At 51.4% G+C, this 16,558-nt stretch overlaps 7 protein-coding genes across 7 annotated transcripts; 2 read left to right on the top strand and 5 right to left on the bottom strand.

Moving 5' to 3' along the window:
• Positions 1–545: 545 nt before the first annotated feature.
• BJX68DRAFT_246034 (NEDD4 family E3 ubiquitin-protein ligase) lies at positions 546–4,837 on the bottom strand. Its single transcript, XM_071041592.1, has 10 exons — positions 4,314–4,837; positions 4,183–4,205; positions 4,043–4,081; positions 3,867–3,972; positions 3,675–3,808; positions 2,355–3,576; positions 2,011–2,304; positions 1,823–1,960; positions 1,375–1,770; positions 546–1,324 (listed from the first exon to the last, which is right to left on the bottom strand). The coding sequence occupies exons 1-10, from the start codon at positions 4,331–4,333 to the stop codon at positions 1,225–1,227; spliced, it is 2,472 nt and encodes an 823-aa protein (XP_070894414.1). The 5' UTR covers positions 4,334–4,837; the 3' UTR covers positions 546–1,224.
• A 1,115-nt stretch (positions 4,838–5,952) lies between these two features.
• BJX68DRAFT_181742 (uncharacterized protein) lies at positions 5,953–6,459 on the bottom strand. Its single transcript, XM_071037218.1, has one exon. The coding sequence runs from the start codon at positions 6,384–6,386 to the stop codon at positions 6,072–6,074; it is 315 nt and encodes a 104-aa protein (XP_070894413.1). The 5' UTR covers positions 6,387–6,459; the 3' UTR covers positions 5,953–6,071.
• Positions 6,460–7,089: 630 nt separating this feature from the next.
• BJX68DRAFT_246025 (vacuolar protein sorting-associated protein 29) lies at positions 7,090–8,320 on the bottom strand. The gene is made up of 4 exons (XM_071041591.1): positions 7,977–8,320; positions 7,898–7,912; positions 7,406–7,819; positions 7,090–7,355 (listed from the first exon to the last, which is right to left on the bottom strand). The coding sequence occupies exons 1-4, from the start codon at positions 8,031–8,033 to the stop codon at positions 7,239–7,241; spliced, it is 603 nt and encodes a 200-aa protein (XP_070894412.1). The 5' UTR covers positions 8,034–8,320; the 3' UTR covers positions 7,090–7,238.
• Positions 8,321–8,745: 425 nt separating this feature from the next.
• On the top strand, positions 8,746–10,447 carry BJX68DRAFT_246023 (alanine--glyoxylate transaminase). Its single transcript, XM_071041590.1, has 2 exons — positions 8,746–9,258; positions 9,321–10,447. The coding sequence occupies exons 1-2, from the start codon at positions 9,170–9,172 to the stop codon at positions 10,390–10,392; spliced, it is 1,161 nt and encodes a 386-aa protein (XP_070894411.1). The 5' UTR covers positions 8,746–9,169; the 3' UTR covers positions 10,393–10,447.
• Positions 10,448–10,706: 259 nt separating this feature from the next.
• nemA (Nem1-Spo7 phosphatase catalytic subunit NEM1) lies at positions 10,707–13,269 on the bottom strand. Its single transcript, XM_071041589.1, has 2 exons — positions 11,447–13,269; positions 10,707–11,390 (listed from the first exon to the last, which is right to left on the bottom strand). The coding sequence occupies exons 1-2, from the start codon at positions 12,837–12,839 to the stop codon at positions 11,245–11,247; spliced, it is 1,539 nt and encodes a 512-aa protein (XP_070894410.1). The 5' UTR covers positions 12,840–13,269; the 3' UTR covers positions 10,707–11,244.
• BJX68DRAFT_246019 (translation initiation factor eIF2B subunit beta) lies at positions 13,270–15,181 on the top strand. Its single transcript, XM_071041588.1, has 5 exons — positions 13,270–13,496; positions 13,571–13,695; positions 13,749–14,044; positions 14,101–14,941; positions 14,994–15,181. Exons 2-5 carry the CDS (start codon positions 13,598–13,600, stop codon positions 15,064–15,066), a joined length of 1,308 nt encoding a protein of 435 aa, XP_070894409.1. The 5' UTR covers positions 13,270–13,496; positions 13,571–13,597; the 3' UTR covers positions 15,067–15,181.
• On the bottom strand, positions 15,182–16,491 carry rps23 (40S ribosomal protein uS12). The gene is made up of 3 exons (XM_071041587.1): positions 16,388–16,491; positions 15,886–16,175; positions 15,182–15,757 (listed from the first exon to the last, which is right to left on the bottom strand). The coding sequence occupies exons 2-3, from the start codon at positions 16,142–16,144 to the stop codon at positions 15,579–15,581; spliced, it is 438 nt and encodes a 145-aa protein (XP_070894408.1). The 5' UTR covers positions 16,145–16,175; positions 16,388–16,491; the 3' UTR covers positions 15,182–15,578.
• Positions 16,492–16,558: the final 67 nt, after the last annotated feature.

Genomic DNA, 16,558 nt, shown 5'->3' with positions numbered 1-16,558 from the left:
CGGACCCAGTAGCTGCATCGAAGCACAGATCCATCCATATTTGGAATGCTGCCCAAATCAAATGTTCCCGGTCTTCTAGGAGTTCTCGTGGTTTCGTCTGCCAATAGAGGCAAAAGAGAGTTTCTGGATCTATCAATTAGACACGTTCGATGGGAGCTTATCAGCCACAGGGTTGGCCCTTGGGTGATCTGTCAGATAGTCCTACATATTGGCGAGAAAGAGCTATAGCATAGTTTGGCGCCGGATTAATTCGCGGAGGGAACCGAGATTTCGAATCGAACGCGAGGTACGGAGTAATCTAAAAATGAAGTGCAACATGGAGATTTGGGGTTTGTTTGACGATCAGAAGATTTCAGGTCTTGTGCGCCCAAAGCACATGTGTATACGCTGTTCCGGAACTTTGAGGAGTCATATCGCCAGAAAGGGTCCGTTTATGCCACTCAGAACATAGTGACTACTCGAATAGAATATAGAGCCAAGATCCAATAAGCGCAAAAAAAGAAAAGAAGCTGACTGGGAACTTAGAGCTGCCGAATCTGCCAAATCTATATATTTCTTTTATCAACGAATCAGGCAAGGGATCCTTACAAAGATCTCGCCATAAGTATGGATTCCCTCAGCATAATTCCAACAAAATCCATTTGATACCTAATGATTCAGGCTTAGACATACACAGGGAAGAATATATATATGTGTTCCGCACATCTAGATCTTGGGTTTCTCGCATGTAAACAACAATGTGGGTACTTCCCAAGAGACTACACATATCTATCAGATGAAAGTGTCTCTACACCGGCCTCAAGACTACTCCTGAGAATCTTCATTGCAGCACTGGTAGCAAGCGTAGTCCATGTTCTCGGAAATAATACAAGTATATACAAGTCCAGCACAACCAGGTTAACAATATAATCAAATCAAGCTGAACGATACCAGAGCCCATGTGAGTGTCAATGTCAATGACCTCCTTGAGAACGAGAAAAAAGCACATCATGTTCTCCTCCAAAGAATGACTGGGGAATTAACAAAAATGACTGCCTGCACCGTGAACGGGAGAAACGACAGGATAGAATAGAGATGGACTCGACGGGTATGGCATGACCCTAGGCAATGTCTCACGCGGGAAGAGAACAAAGTTCCGGTCCTCTCTTTCGGCGGAACAGGTGACGAGGCTGAAGCTGTGTACAATACAGTCTTCAGCTGGGGTATTGTGCTGAATACAAAAGTCTATTCCTGCCCGAAACCTAACGTTTCCTCCACGGCGATAGACAGTTTATGCTCTAGAATGTCGTGAGTCTTGTATGGTGGAAGATCAAGACGGTTGAAACTGGGGATTGTTAGCTGATGCATAGATTAAATGTTTATGGGAGAGCGTACCATGTGTGGGATTTGGGCAGAGCAATTGGATCTCCGGATTTTTCGATGGTGAATCGTCTCGGACCGTCGGAACCTTGCAGATCCTTGAATCCGTTGACTGGGATACGGGATGTACCCGTAGTGAACTGGAGCAGACGAGACTTCTGCTCCGCATCCCAGGTGCGGACGATCTTCCAGAAGTTCTGGATAACTTCATCCTGCTCCTGGTAGCCGCGGTAATCAGTGTGCTTCTTCCAGTCGTCCACATCAATATCAGCGATACCACCAATCAGCAGCTCCAGTTCGCGCTCATCGAAGACGTTGACTAGATCCGCAGGAATCAACTCGTTAAAGCCTGACATGAAGGCGTTGAACTGTTCCTCCACCCGTTTCACAATCTTCCATTCCGTGACCAGCCTGACTCAATCAGTATCTTCGAGGACAATCTCGTGAGGATGGAGAAACTTACTCGACATATTCATGCTTGTTCTCATTAGTCACAGGAATATCCTCACCACCAGGCTTCAGCTCGATTGTACGACGCTCTCCAAACTTTTCGTCATCTACCGTAAACGTCAAATCAATGATGCCCTCAATGTCGTTATCTCTGTTCGTAGTTAGTAGCCAATTCAAGTTGGAAGGATCCAAGAAGCATACAAAGTCCAAGCGAGATTGCGGTGCAAATCTTCGTCAACACCCTCCATATCTTGGAGAGATACCTTCTTCCGCAGCATCATCTTGTAGAAGGCTCCAATGAAGAATGAATCGAGGAAGCGACGGTGGAAAATCGCCAATCCAACGACTCGTCCAATAAACTTGAAATAATTGAGATGTTCAGGGTTAACACCCGAGTGAGGATTAATTTGCAGGGTATAATTATCGTGCGCGGAGTACTCGAAAAGGCAGTAGAACGGATTAAACATTTCGTGAGAAAGGAGGAAGAAGAATTCACTGCGCAAATTAGCATTGCTATCAAATAGCATTCACAGAGAAAAGCGTACCGTGAAAGACCACCGTAATCCAGACCGTCTTCGCCGTCGAATTTAATCATCAGACGCTTCTTCAGGTCGGAAGCACTCTGGCGCATGATCTCGGCGTAAGAGTCCTCGAAGATGTTGTTACGGCGCACCTTGACGTGACATTGTCCAGACATAATGCGGAGTGCTGGTTGTGATCGGAAGTAAATCAATTTGCGTCGGAAGTCACGCTTGTACTGCGGAACACCCTGATCTAACGAAGACGGAAGACGTGGATCATCCCATGTGGTCGTCTTGGTGTTGTGATCAACGAAGTACACGCGAGCTGTATTCGTTAGGCGCATTTCCCAACCGCTGGGCAGCGGGCCGAGCTGAGAAACGGGTTGCTGTTGAATCGTGGTGTTGTTTCCGGCGGCATTCTGACCGTACATACGAATGTACTGCTGCCGTCGAGGGTCAACCCAGGTGGTTGTGCGGGTGTTGTGATCAACAAAATAGGGCCGGCCTTCTGGGGTGGTTCGTTGTTCCCAGCCAGGCGGAAGCTCACCAGTGCCTGCAGTGGTAGCTCCTGTGGCCATCATGGATACCATGTTGCTGCTGCTGGGACCGCTAGTACCAGCAGGCGGGGATGGGGCCTGCGGCTGGGACTCAGATAAGTTCGGTGAGCTTGCGCCAGTCCGGTCTTCTGGAAGCATTCGGTTCTGGTGGGCTCGTCTCTCCAACTGCATGTTGGCTTCTCGTTGTGTACGCTGTGTTTGCTCATTGTAGTTCGCAGATGGCCTGTTCCAGGTCGTGGTTCGAGTGTTATGGTCAACATAATAGGTTCTTCCGAGGTTGTCTTCTCGCCGCTCCCAGCCGGCTGGTAGCCGGCCTTGGTTGTCCTCAAACGAACTAAGGTTGGGTCGAGGCGTAGGCTGTCCATTGGGGGCTGGTGGTGCGCCATTCGGTGGTGGGGCAGTAGACTGGCTGGTCGGTCTGGTAGCGGACGGGACGCGTTGCGGGTTTAGAGATGCACTCGATGCAGTTGCTGATTGATCGACCGAGGTGGGACCAGGGGGTGGAACAGACCCTGGCGGTTGTACCTGCGGGACAAGCCCACTAGATGTTGAAGATCCGAGCTGCGTTCGATGCAGGCCATTTGCTTGGTTAGTAGCGGGGGCACTGAGATTAGTGGATAGGTTGATGATAAGCTTTCCATGCACGACAAGGTTATCATTAGATTTCTTCAAATCTCTGGTGAGCATCTCTGTTGAGCAGCGGAGGCGCCTGGTCAGCCGTAAAATATTCAAGAGCCGTAGAACAGGCTCAATAATCCGGGCGTTGTCGGCAAGGGGTATCACTCACCATCGCCCCCCATTTGTAGATCGATAACATCTCCGATGCGTACGTTGATGACGCCGAGGAAGCCTTGGTCCTTCTTTTTGAACTTTTTCTGGTCGAAGATCTGAATTGCGAGAATGCTATCCTCATTGACCCGCCTAGAGGGTGACAATCAGCATTCGGCACCCGCACAGCTCTTAGTAGAAAAAAACCTACAGGTCGAACATCTCATTCCAGTACGGGTTCAGGGTCTTCTTGATCACCGATGTCGTGTGTGTCTGCTCACCTCCAACGGTAGCCACCGCGAAGGGATCCGGTAGGCCTGCATTGGGAGACGAGTTAGATTCACCGGAGCGGATAGGGTCGAGCGCTTGAAAAGGTCTTTGACATACGGAAAACATCGCGCTTGTATAGTCCGTCCGCAGCGATAACTGTTAAGGAACGTCCGGGTTAGTTTCCATCCATCTATCACATGCAATTCTGCTTGACGCTATTTCAATCGATATAGGGTGCGAGGTTGGTGTTATCTTACTTGTAACCCTGAGATTCGGTTGGCTAAAAAAAGTCTCTGCGTTAGCAACGGGTATCTTCACTGGTATGAGCCAAGGTCGTCCTTTGAGGAAGCAACCAGCAAAGGCCAGATGGGTCGATCAGGCAACTTACGCAGGCAGATTGGACCCCATCCTGCACTGAAGTTATCCAGTCGGTTGAGAACACGACTCCGGGTGCAAAAGGCCGATCAAGGCAAGCCTAAAAATGGATTTGCCGCGTGCGCATCCACCGCAGTTCACAGCGATAAACGCCCGACGATAGCGATGATTGTTTCGAGGAGAGGACCGGAGGTGGATCGGAGAGTGGGAGAGTAGGGAGGGAAAAAGGGCGGTGGGTGATGGAAGAGTCGCAGACGTGGAGGAAGTCGAAGTTGTTGACGATAACCAACTCGAGCAGAGGAACGTGATAAACTCAGACTGAGGCGCGGAGTGACTGCGGTTGTACTTCCACGGTGGTAATAGTGCCGTTGTAATGGGGCTGAGCAGTCGGGTGGGAGTTGAGATGCCAGAGGCAGTCCTGACGTTGCGCTGCCGGAGCCAATCAGCTTGGCGAGGGGCTCGTCGGGCTGGCTGTGACCGTGGCGAAGAGCGCTTGGAGAGGGGATCTTATTAATTCTGAATAAATACGAGTTCTGACCGAGAAGGGTACGGGAGCAGGCGCATTGAAAAAACGAGAATTATCCAGATTACAGTAGCTGCAGCTGAGGCATCAACGGTCAACAGTGGTATCACAATAGTACCGCGGGGTGATGATTACTCTATCGCTGGCGATCTTTTTCCAGCTCATAAAGTCCCAGTCGCCCTCGAAATCAACAAACTGGCCCATATTACTTGCTGTTCTCCTCTCACTCATCTCGTATATCTTTCTCACCGTCTAGTATCTACCCTCAATGGATCGCAATCTGGGCCAAGATGATTTCCCCATGACGACTGCTGCAGTGCTCCCATTATAGATCCAGACCGCAAGGCAACAGCATTCTCAGCAAGTAGGAAAACTCGGGGGGTCTCGTCGGATACACCGAGTACTACTACTACAATTCAAGTAAGGCTACTTCCCCCATATTCCTTCCTTAAGTAGTCTCGTCCTTAAGTAGTCTTCGTCATTGTCCCGCTCAGCCCCTGGCAGTGGCTTGCGACACCGCATGCTTTTACCGCTTAGACCAGATATAAGCCCTAGCCAGCGGGAATGGCAATTGTCAGCAAGTCTTCTACTCTGGAGTACTCTGGTATCATGTGCGGCGATCACTGTCCAGGTTCGTATCCTGATCTGACCTCTAGCTGTCGCTCTCGTAATGATTCAAAAGTAAGAGAGTAAATGACATCAGACAATCCGTTCCCCATCCTGCCCAGACCAGATGGTTATCATACATTAGTGCAGCCCAGTCCCAAACTCCAGAGAAGCCAAGCCGTCGCGGAACGTTCACAGCAGAGGTCCGTCAGTATAAACTCCTGGAGCTCCAGTAAACGGATGACTTTTGGTGGTGCCTCTTCCGGTTCGGGAGAGCCAGCTTGAATCTCTCTAGCGCTATTAAGCCTCTCAAATGCGCGTCTCAAATGCGCGTGGAACGTGTTTAATAGGGAGCATAGCCTCGTCCACGACCCCGATAGCCGCCACGGTAGCCTCCACGAGGAGGGAATCCTCCACGGCCGTATCCCCGGCCGCGGCCCCTACCACGTCCTCGGCTGGCCATGCCAGGAAGGTTGGTGCGCTTGGGAACGACCTATAGCTATTAGCATCTGGAAAAAAAGCGCACATCCGCTTCGACCTATGCTCACCTTGAGGTTCCGGCCGCGGAAGACGCTTTCATTTAGCACGAGCGCCTGGGCGACAAGGCTAGGCTCGGCAAATTCTACGTATGCATATCTATATTCAGCGTGTTAGCCGGTTCCTTCTTCGAGCAAGGCCGATAGGCAAGTCAATTTGATCGTGGAGGAGTACGTACCCTTTGGGTTGACCTGTAAATTTGTCTAGAAGGATGGTAACGCGGTTGATGGAGCCGCAGCTCTGGAAATGTGCTTGAATTTCCTCCGGGGAAGCTCCATAGTCCACATTTCCGACGAAAATACTCCGCGCGTCAATTTCTTCTTTGTCTTCGCGTAGGTTCTCGGATTGCTGATCAAGGGTAGCTTGCATTTCCCGTAACTTTGCGGCTTCGGATTCCATCTCGGCGACCCGTCGCTTCATGGCCTCGATCTCCTCCTAAATGGTGAGACATCCTATTAGCTTGGTCCAGCATAAATAAACTCGCGGCAGTGCGGATAATGTCTCGAAGGGAAGGCGCAAACGGAGCGCGCATAAGAAGAAACAAGCTCCCTGTTTCCTCAACTCCAAATGTTGGTTAGAAGAGTTTCTCGGTTAACCTTACCTCATCATCACCTCCCTCCTCGTGAGTGTCCAGGCGCTCATCTTTAACCTCGGGTTCCTCTGTAGCCATTGTGAAATGACGTGGTGTAGTATGTCTTTTCTTCTGTCGAAGATACAAGAAGGCGGAACAGAAGCTCTCCACCTATTTTAGGTTGCGGATTCCGGCAGTAAAATGTTTCAAAGAAATGTGCACGCGAAGAGGGGCAAGTCTGCGGGCAAACTTTTTGAGGCAATCCCAACTCAACTGGGAGAGAATGTACCAAAAAGAATGTGACTGGGGATTAAGAGACAAAAAGAAGATCCTTGGAGAAAGTGATGCTTGTGTTGGATCAAGCCAAAGCCAATGCTTCTCCTTCTGGTTTAGCGGCTTTTGTCATCAGTTAACTCCGTCAATCGGGACCCAGTGATTGCATCACAGAGGATTATTAGTTACTAGAGGAGCAGTTTGCCCTCTTGCGGTTGTCTTTATGTTGACAATGAATAAACTATGCACCTGGGAGACAGCTGACTACTCTTGTGCTGTGGCACAGGATCTAAGCTTTGGGCACAGCCTCGGAAATAAGAACAGTATAGTTCGTAGTGACGAAACTTGGTTCGAAAGAAAACTGGTCCAGGAGGAATGAGAATTATGGCATCTATAGCATATGTACAGGAAGCATGAGAAGTGTCAGTTCATGAGGATGGAATGCTGTTCTTGCGGTAAGAGACTTTCTCGACCGCAACGGTCTCTGCCCCGTTGGCATCTGTCTTCAACTGATAAACGTACAGCACAAGGACATCGCCCTGGATCTGTTGAGTTGTCAGAGTATGCTGGTATAGCTGGTAAGAATTGAACTTACGTCCATCAAGCAGAAACTTGGCGTTGGCTCCTCTCCATCAGGCCAATATCCCGAGCTCAAAGCGCCAGTCGCACTGCCTGGATTCACGAAGAACCTCCCCTCCAGCTCAAAGGCTTCGAAGCGATGGGTACCTCCCCAGAGAAGGATATCTACATCCATCTGGCGAGCAGCGATGAGCAGCGCATCCGCATCACCTGGGGGGATGATCGTATGGCCGTGTGTGAATCCAATCCTGAGACTTCCATGGTTGACAACTTTTGAAAGAGGTAGATTGGGGGAATCAACGTCGAAGTCGCCCTTCACTAATTGGAGATCTGGGGCAACTTGGCGGAGGAATTCAAACGTGTTGCGATCGGTGAGGTTGCCGAGGCATAGAATCTGGCCGATCTTGCCTGGTGTGAGGAGCTTCTTGAACTGCGACGAGGTCAATCAAAGTGACACTGGGTGATAAGGGAGAAGCCGGCCTGGGTGATGCGGCGGAGTCGCGCGTACCTTAGCCGGAAGATCCTGGAAATGGGATATCAGTATGACTGCATTGTGCCAGCTGGGAAGATTGAACTCGGCGACTTACGGGGGCTCTGTCCGGGATGAAGAGGTCACCGATGACCAGGACGAGACGCGAGGTCATCTTGGGAGGAGCAAGCAGGTCAATGGCTCATTCCAAGAAGGGAAAGCTTCGATATTCTTATCGAATGTTATCGGATTGGTTGACGGGTAAACAGCGCAAGCAGTTCTCGAGATGCAGCTGTCAGACACGTTGGTACCTACACGATAACGGTGAAGCTATCGCGGGGAAGCTGGGCCCGATCTTCAGCCCGGAAGCCCTGGGCCCTAACTGGTGGCCTAATCGGGGCTAGTACTATCGATCTTGAGCACTGCAGGCAGATATAGAAAGGCCTGGATTCTTAGGTAAACTGGACAATGTTGTATGCAAAAACACTGTCAATCGTATTGTTCTTAGTCAGTATGTTACATTGACGGACATGTCAGTTTCAGACGCTGGCTTCGTGAGCTGGAGTACGGCGTTGTCCGCATTGAACTATATGCGAGTACAATGTAGTACATTCGTACTTTGAAGCGTAGATCTACGAACGTCTTTCCAATTGAGTGACAGATTGCTAATAGATATTGGATCCAGCCTATTGGGTTTATTCGTTTACTTGCTTTTGTATAGATCTCTCGTCGAAGCTCACCGAGCATGCATGGAGACGGAAGGCTCCGCCCGTTGAGGAGCCTGAGGCTGCAGGAAAAACACCGATGCCGGGGAGGAGAAAGGAGACGAGCAAAAAGGTGGAGTCCGCTTATAATTTGGAGAGAATTGTCACAGAATCAGACAGAAGAACCAAGTCGAGTCTTTTGGATCAACTCGTTTCTCGACTGAGATTATATACTCTCTATCTATCTACAAGGCACACGATTGTCCTGTGAAAGCCACCGGCCCGAACAGACACTCCGGCACTCCCCGAGACCCCTCCCTTGGTACTCCTCCATCGCAAGCCCAGGTCGACTTCCCCGCGGGCTCTCCGTAGAGAGCCGACCCCTCGGGAAACTCTGGCGGGTACACGGACATCGCAGCGCCTGAGCCTGATTTCCAGACACCTGGATCAGCGACTCCCGCTGCCTGAGCTTAACACCCCCTTCTCGACCGAAAGGAACTCGCACGCTCCTGACGACATCGAATATAAACCCCTCGATCGCTCCGCCCCCCCACCTGTGTCTCCTTCCACCACTACTCCTCAATCTTCATCGCCCCCTGCTGCCAAAATGTCTACTCAAGCACCTCACCCTACTCTGCTCATTCCGGGCCCCATTGAGTTCGATGATGCTGTCCTTCAGTCCATGTCCCACTATGCGTGAGTCAATGCTACCCCTCCATGGACCTCCGATCTTGAACTGACCATGATTGCACCTTCAGCGAGAGCCATGTTGCTCCTGGCTTCGTCAAGACCTTTGGAGAGACACTGTCGATGGTCCGGAAACTTTTTCAGTCCACCAACCCCGCAGCACAGCCCTTTGTGATTTCTGGCAGTGGTACATTGGGATGGGACTTTGTCGCTTCCAACCTGGTTGAGAAGGGCGAGAATGCCCTCGTTCTGCACTCCGGCTACTTTGCCGACTCATTTGCTGCTTGCTTGGAGACATACGGCGCCAACGCTACACAACTCAAGGCACCCATTGGTGACCGTCCATCCTTCGAGGCAATTGAGCAGGCACTGAAGGAGAAGCCGTACAAGATCATCACCATTACACACGTCGACACATCCACCGGTGTTCTCAGCGACGTCAAGCGCGTGACCGAGATTGTCCGCCGCGTCAGCCCCCAGACTCTTGTTGTCGTAGACGGCGTGTGCAGTGTCGGCTGTGAGGAGATTGCCTTTGACGAGTGGGATCTGGACGTAGTCCTAACCGCCAGCCAGAAAGCGATCGGCTGCCCTCCCGGTCTCAGCATCCTCTTTTTCTCTGGCCGCGCAATTGAGACCTTCAAGGCCCGCAAGACCCCTCCCGCATCCTACTACTCCTCCCTTGCCAACTGGCTCCCTATCATGCAAAACTACGAGAACCTGAAACCCTCCTACTTTGCTACCCCCTCCACCCAACTCATCCACGCCCTCCACACCACCCTCTCCCAGATCACATCCCGGCCGATGAGCGAGCGCTTCGCTGCCCACCGCCAGGCCTCTGACCGCGTCAAGGCCGCCGTCGCCGAGCTCGGCCTGCAACAGCTGGCCTCCAAGCCAGAGAACCAGGCACACGCCATGACTGCCATCTGGCTGCCCGAGGGTCTTGCACCACCAGATGTCCTTCCAGGCCTGCTGAAGCGCGGTGTCATCTTCGCTGCGGGTCTGCACAAGGAGGTCGCTACCAGGTACATCCGTTTTGGCCACATGGGTGTTAGTATCACAGACCCTGCTCGCGGTGATGTCGACAAGGCCATCACTGCCCTCAAGGAAGCCATTACAGATGCGAAGCAAGCCAAGGGTCTGTAATTGCACCTGTGGGTAGAATAATTAAATCTAGAAATCAAATATTCGTTCCAAACAAGTCTTACGATTCCCCTTTCTTGGTAGATTCTGAAGAGGAATGTAAATAATTGTGTCTAATTTCCAAGAGCAACCGTCTACAGTATACCGGTATACCTTATCAAGGCACCATTTCCTTGCGCTGGCCGAGTGCGGAGCCCGTCGATATATTTTGGAGTACTACGTAGTAACTCGAGTGGAGCTCGGGAGCCCTCCCGATATGAACTGTCCACCATTGTCCACTCAGTCCACCTAATATCTACCATGACTTGCTGCAGGGCAGCACGCAGCATATTTATAGCCCCTCTTATCACGGATGTATATCCCGCGGGAAAGTCCCAGACACGACAAGCAACTCTACCCACGAGATTCGGTTCATAAAGATCGACTAAACGGTTCCTGAGACACTTTGACTTCGAATTCATTACATCGTCTAAGTAATCGGGACGTGCTGAGTATCGCAGGATAGAAGAGATGAGAAGATATGGATGAGAGAGGTAAGAAAAGAGGAGAAAACAAAAATAATTAATGTAAACAATAGTAGGTGGTTCGGTTGAAGAGGGGTATGGTGGCGTGCGGGTAATGATAAGAATAAGGATATAAGGTTAAGAGTAATGCTAGGTAACCACCTGTTGTCATGCTGGAAGCGAAGTGGCATGGATTGCAATGGAGTATGAACGCCTTCTTTACAGGGAGGCCATGGAGGAGAGGATGTATGAATGCATTAGATGGACATCGCGAAGCGCGGGATATCGGTCGTGTATAAAGTAGGTAAAAGAGTAGTCCTCCACGCGAGTGGAGGAAAGACTATCCCCCGAATTATAAGGCGTCAGCCTCCCCTCTACGTAACGCTAGGAATGCTCGGACGTCTGTGACGTACTGCAGAGCTTCTAGGATGGGGATTAGATGGAGTAGGCCGTTGTCTGTTGGGTCGTTGATCCAGCCCTCGATCGGAATGGCATTATCTAGGGGATCTACATTAGCAGGCGGATGCGGCGAGGCGAGACTAGACTTAACTCACCTTCATGGAAGATATAGCTCATAGGACTGTTATCGAGTATCATGACTTGGCTCAAGTCTGGTTCGACTGAGCTCAGGTCCTTGATATAGGCGCCATTTCGAAACGTGCAGTGCTGGCGATAATACCGCGCTTGAAAGTACTTTCGCTCCTGCTCCAGCCAGTCGATGACTGGGTCAGCGTACTCTTGTACGCTTGCGGTGAAGACAACGAGCTTGTACCATTTGCAGATCTTGCGGAGGAAATCGTCACAGTGAGGTCGTTTGTGTACGTAATATAAAATAGGATGCTGAGGTCCGACGGTCGTAGGGGGTGCGCCTGGGGCTAGCGCAGTTGTCATCGGCGTTGCTAGCTTCACTTCAACCATGTGGCCGCTGGACATGCGGCCGCCTTTGGCGAGAGAATGAATCAAAGTCTCGTCCAGGTCTAGGACGAGCGTTTTCTGCGGAAGCCTGGCGGCATTTCGCCCGGTAGCTGTGTACGACGGTAAACGAGAAGGGATTAGTGGCCGAGGGGGTACTGGAGAGTGAGGGTATCGCGTGACTCTGTGTACAGACGAAGACGGTGGGGACTTTAGACTTTCTGGGTCGAGGGTGTCTTGAGATCCGCTCCGTGACGAATGATCAAGGTCGGCACTCCGCGCTCGACGTTGTCTTTGTCTCTGGAGAGCTTCCTCATTGTTTAACTTGATTCGGATTGACCTTCGCGGAGTAGCTCCATCCAAGGAGTCTTGGTTCGGCGTCTTCTTCGAGGCGCGCGGTCGACTGCTCGTAAGTCCCTTCATCGCCCGACGATCCCCTTCCGACTCGGAAGTACTCGAGGCAATGGATTCCCGCGACGAGTGATTCCTCAATTTCCTCGTAGAGCTGGGCCGGCGTTTACTTTCGGTTGGAGTAGAAGTCTTGCTCGGCGTATCGGGATTGTCTGCTGAAGAGCCGGATATAGAGCGTTTAAGCTTCCGTACCGGCGTAATAGCCGAGTAGGTCCCCGTCTCATCTCGAAAGCATTGAGCTACATAAACGCCGGGCGCGGCCAATGTCTCCAAGATGAACTTGATTGTCTCGGTAACCGCCTCAAGCAGCCGCCGCGCAATTAAGCCCAATGAGCTGCTTGTAGCAAGTGATTGATCCTTTTGAAGTCCTCGTATTAATGGTGTCTTTTCGTTCAACGTGTGCTCATCGTGGTCGACATCATGCGTATGGGACACGTCCCCATTGGGCTTTTCGTTGGCATCGGTTGCCTGGAAGTTGCTTTCGCTGTAGGACCGAAACTTCGCAAGATCGCCCGGGGCAATCACGGGGGCAATGTCCCCTTGAGAACGAGATCGCTGGCGATTACGCTTCGGATTCGAAGACTGGCCAATGACTCGAGACGAAAGGATATTCAGTGAGTTCATCTTCCAACGCGGTTCACAGGGTGTCTGGGCTGGCGCAGATGTCTGGCGCGGGTTGCGAACGTCAGCGATCACCGGGTAATTCCGAGGTTAGGGAAGAAGGCAACCGGCAGGTTGAGAGAGGCCACGAGGGATACGGCAAAGAATAAGACAGAACGAGGGGGTATCAGCATGTACTAACCTCAATGCGCCAGTTGACAGCCCGTGCTTCAAGAACCACCGCTCCTCTTAGCCCTGACCTTCACGAGCGGACCGGAGAACAGCCGGGAGATCGAGTGTTTCAAGCTGACAACCAGAGATGCGAGGAAGCAAAGACGTAGGGAAAGAGGATGGAAGGCAATATAGGACGGAAGAGCACCGAAGCAGCTCAAACCGACGGGAGCAGGCGATAAGGAGGAGTAAGGATGGGCGTCGGCAGCGGAAGACGGAATGGAGCGACTTGTATCAAGTGAACTGTTGGGGCCAAGCACCGCAGCTCCAGCTGGAAAGGCGGGCAAAGCCAAAAACTCCCTCCACTTTTGCTCATCACATCCCACGCGCCTCAAAGAAATTACCCCTCGGCAACAAAACCACGCTTTCTCGACCCCACAAGTGCTTCCAACTGCTTTCTGAACTCGGCAACTCTTCGCGCCCCAGAAAAATCCCCCGGAGGGGTCACAGGTACGTTGTACGAGGAAAAAATATCCCGTGTCGTCGCCGTTGACTCAAAAGTCTTGGTAACTGATGCCCAGCAGAAGTATCACCTGCACGAGAAAGACACCATGCCGCCCCCTTCAGCTCCGTTGACACCTGGATTGGCTTCATTTTTGAAGTCTCTGAAAACAAATCCCATCGACACTTCCATTGACAATCTGATTTCGTACGTCGAACTATCCATGGACCTTGCGCCTTACAGTACTAACCCGCAAAAAGACTGCTCAAACGAAGACAGATCCGACACTCTAGATCATGCGCGACCGCGACTGCTTACCTCCTCCGTAGTGTTATCTCCGCCTGCAGGACGAGCGATGCCTCCAAACTCATTGAGCGGGTTCAAAGCGTGGGCAGGCGGTTGATAGCTGCGCAGCCCAGGGAGATGGTAGTTGGAAACATTGTTCGACGTGTGCTTGGTTTAATCCGTGACGAGGCAGAGGATGACCGCGACGGGGACTTTAGCTTGAGTGAAGCAGGCTCTGAAAGCCAGCCGCAGACTCCTCGCGCAGAACACGGTGAGTTTTCGCTTTCTTGACAGATTTCAAGCGTCGTTCGTTGACTCACGTTGCAGACCCATCCGAGGCCTTGTACGGACGACATGACGGTTCTGCCTCAAAGCCCTTGTCGTCGTTGGCAGCTCACCCAATCTCCATGTTCAGTCTTCTTTCTCAACCAGAATCCGAGAACTCACTACCTGGCTCACCGGTATCCGCCTCACCGTCCGGACGCTTACCAGGACACCCTCAGAATAAAGATATCCGCGCCGAGGTGTTAGACGGAATCAATGAGATCATTGACGAACTCGGTCAAGTCGACGACCAAATTGCAGCCTACGCGCTTGATCACATCCACTCGAACGAAATCATCCTCACACACACCTCGTCGACAACCGTGCAGAAATTCCTCCTCAAAGCCGCAGCCAAGCGGAAGTTCACTGTTATCCACGCCGAATCATACCCCAACAACCACGAAGCAACACACGCCACCGTGAGCGGAACAGCCCCCAACGACGATGAGCTGCTCAGCACCGAATCCTTCCAGAAACCCTTGATTGCCCACGGCATCACCGTCATCCTGATCCCCGACTCGGCTGTTTTCGCCCTCATGTCTCGCGTGAACAAGGTCATCCTCGGTACACACTCTGTGCTGGCCAACGGCGGTCTTGTCGCCTCTGCAGGTACCCGTGTTATCGCTCGCGCAGCAAAGGTCCACCAGACCCCCGTTGTGGTCGTTAGCGGCGTTTACAAGCTCAGCCCGGTCTATCCGTTCGACTTCGAGTCGTTAATCGAATATGGCGATTCAAGCAAGGTCATTGGCTACGAGGATGGTGATCTAGTCGAGCAAATCGACGTCCAGAATCCGCTGTACGACTATGTCCCCGCCGAGCTGGTTGATCTATACATCACGAACCTGTGAGTTTCCCCACATTCCCGTTTATCTTCAGTAACTAACGTGATTTTGCAGGGGTGGACATGCACCATCATATCTTTACCGTATTGTGTCCGATCACTATCGCAAGGAGGACATTAGTTTCTAAACGGGAGTTATGAGGAATATCAAAAATAATAAAAGCATGTTATGACGTTATACTCTGCACGGGTTTAAGATTAGTTCTCGGGACTGGTAAAATGGAAATAGAGGCGTTTTGTGGGACTGCAGACAAGACCAGGATTTGATTAAACCGAATGATTGAGATAGAACAATCAACACATAGCCTAGTTCCTAAATCACAAAAGGATTGGCTTGACGAATAAACACCATAACTTGGCAAAGTACTACGATCCACGGAACCGCAAGGCAGGATTTGAAGAATTTCTTGATTTTAGGGCCCTTCCCAAAGAAAATAAATCATGGCGCCGTCTTTTGTGAAGTATATCAATCGTTGTATCTGCAATGGTGTTTTGCAGGGTCATCCATCCTGAACCATAACTTCCAGCTCCATAGATCATGCCTCCCAATGTTCAATGGAACGGGGCCCCGATTTCTTCGGATATCATTTCCTGCCACACCAACGCAACCACTCGTCTTCCTTCTTCGCCGTGGAGCCGTTTACGAACGGGGCTTCTCCTTCTTCTCCTTCCACAGAGCCATCAGACCGACACCGGAAACCTTGACGACCTTGAAACGGACACCGGGAATATCACCCTTGGCCTTGCCCTTGCGACCGAAACCGGCAAGGAGAACCTCGTCGTTCTCATCGATGAAGTTCAAGCAACCGTCGTTGGGGACTGTGTGTCTCGTTAGTTGAATAATCGTTTCAATCATTCCGTGCCAAATTCAATATCCAGCTTCCTTCAGTTGTTGGTCCATCCGAATACACCATCGCATATAAAGATAAAAGAGAGAGGGCACCCACCGAAAGCAGTGACCTTCTTGCCGTTCTTGATAAGCTGGACCTTGACACACTTGCGAATGGCGGAGTTGGGCTGCTTGGCCTCGACACCGACCTTCTCAAGGACGATACCCTTGGCGTGGGAAGCACCACCGAAGGGGGAGGACTTGTAGGCGGTACCGAGGAGGCGCTTCTTGTAGTGCAGATCGGCCCAGCGGTTCTCGCGGCGGGTGGTCGCGAGCTTGCGGGCGGCGTTTAATCCTCTAGGCTGTCCCTTACCCATCTTGTCGGATTATGATCGAATGGACGGTAAACTGCGCAGAATAAATGCGTTAGAAACGTGTATCGCAAGAAACTTCTCGTGGTTGTGATGTAGATTTGTGGTTGGATTTTGCAGGTGGTGGTGCGATCTCGATTCAGAGCGGGATTTGATGGACGCGCGTTGTGGGATTCTCGAGTGAAAAGGAGGATGGTGTTCCTGTGCTGAAATTCGACGGCGACGAGAAAGAACAAGTTGAACACTTACCGACTGATGGATATGTGCCGAACGGCTGGATGGATGGTTGTCGAAAGTCGAAGGGTCGAACGATTCCTCTCACGGCCTGCGGTTCGGGGAGGGCGAAAATGTTCTGCTGTGGGCAGCTAAGCGAGGGCGGCGAGTGGGTGACCAGTCACGAAGGTCGAGGGCCCCGGATCG

Source organism: Aspergillus pseudodeflectus, assembly GCF_044049435.1.
Source record: "Aspergillus pseudodeflectus strain CBS 756.74 chromosome Unknown BJX68scaffold_60, whole genome shotgun sequence".
Classification (NCBI taxonomy): domain Eukaryota; kingdom Fungi; phylum Ascomycota; class Eurotiomycetes; order Eurotiales; family Aspergillaceae; genus Aspergillus; species Aspergillus pseudodeflectus.
Note: the sequence above shows the minus strand (reverse complement) of the source record. Positions and strands in the feature narration are given on the sequence as shown.

What these genes read in the sequence shown, in the direction of transcription:
- BJX68DRAFT_246034 (XM_071041592.1), bottom strand. Translation starts at nt 4,333, where the DNA reads ATGGGGTCCAATCTGCCTGC. An exon ending in CGCAATCTCGCTTGGACTTT is followed by an intron (nt 1,961 to 2,010) that starts GTATGCTTCTTG and finishes AACTACGAACAG; the next exon opens with AGATAACGACATTGAGGGCA. An exon ending in AACAAGCATGAATATGTCGA is followed by an intron (nt 1,771 to 1,822) that starts GTAAGTTTCTCC and finishes TGATTGAGTCAG; the next exon opens with GCTGGTCACGGAATGGAAGA.
- BJX68DRAFT_181742 (XM_071037218.1), bottom strand. Translation starts at nt 6,386, where the DNA reads ATGAAGCGACGGGTCGCCGAGATGGAATCCGAAGCCGCAAAGTTACGG.
- BJX68DRAFT_246025 (XM_071041591.1), bottom strand. Translation starts at nt 8,033, where the DNA reads ATGACCTCGCGTCTCGTCCTGGTCATCGGTGACCTCTTCATCCCGGAC. An exon ending in CAAGTTTCTGCTTGATGGAC is followed by an intron (nt 7,356 to 7,405) that starts GTAAGTTCAATT and finishes ACAACTCAACAG; the next exon opens with ATCCAGGGCGATGTCCTTGT.
- BJX68DRAFT_246023 (XM_071041590.1), top strand. Translation starts at nt 9,170, where the DNA reads ATGTCTACTCAAGCACCTCACCCTACTCTGCTCATTCCGGGCCCCATT. An exon ending in CAGTCCATGTCCCACTATGC is followed by an intron (nt 9,259 to 9,320) that starts GTGAGTCAATGC and finishes TTGCACCTTCAG; the next exon opens with CGAGAGCCATGTTGCTCCTG.
- nemA (XM_071041589.1), bottom strand. Translation starts at nt 12,839, where the DNA reads ATGAACTCACTGAATATCCTTTCGTCTCGAGTCATTGGCCAGTCTTCG. An exon ending in GAGCTATATCTTCCATGAAG is followed by an intron (nt 11,391 to 11,446) that starts GTGAGTTAAGTC and finishes TAGATCCCCTAG; the next exon opens with ATAATGCCATTCCGATCGAG.
- BJX68DRAFT_246019 (XM_071041588.1), top strand. Translation starts at nt 13,598, where the DNA reads ATGCCGCCCCCTTCAGCTCCGTTGACACCTGGATTGGCTTCATTTTTG. An exon ending in TCCATTGACAATCTGATTTC is followed by an intron (nt 13,696 to 13,748) that starts GTACGTCGAACT and finishes ACCCGCAAAAAG; the next exon opens with ACTGCTCAAACGAAGACAGA. An exon ending in GACTCCTCGCGCAGAACACG is followed by an intron (nt 14,045 to 14,100) that starts GTGAGTTTTCGC and finishes CTCACGTTGCAG; the next exon opens with ACCCATCCGAGGCCTTGTAC.
- rps23 (XM_071041587.1), bottom strand. Translation starts at nt 16,144, where the DNA reads ATGGGTAAGGGACAGCCTAGAGGATTAAACGCCGCCCGCAAGCTCGCG. An exon ending in CAAGAAGGTCACTGCTTTCG is followed by an intron (nt 15,758 to 15,885) that starts GTGGGTGCCCTC and finishes CGAGACACACAG; the next exon opens with TCCCCAACGACGGTTGCTTG.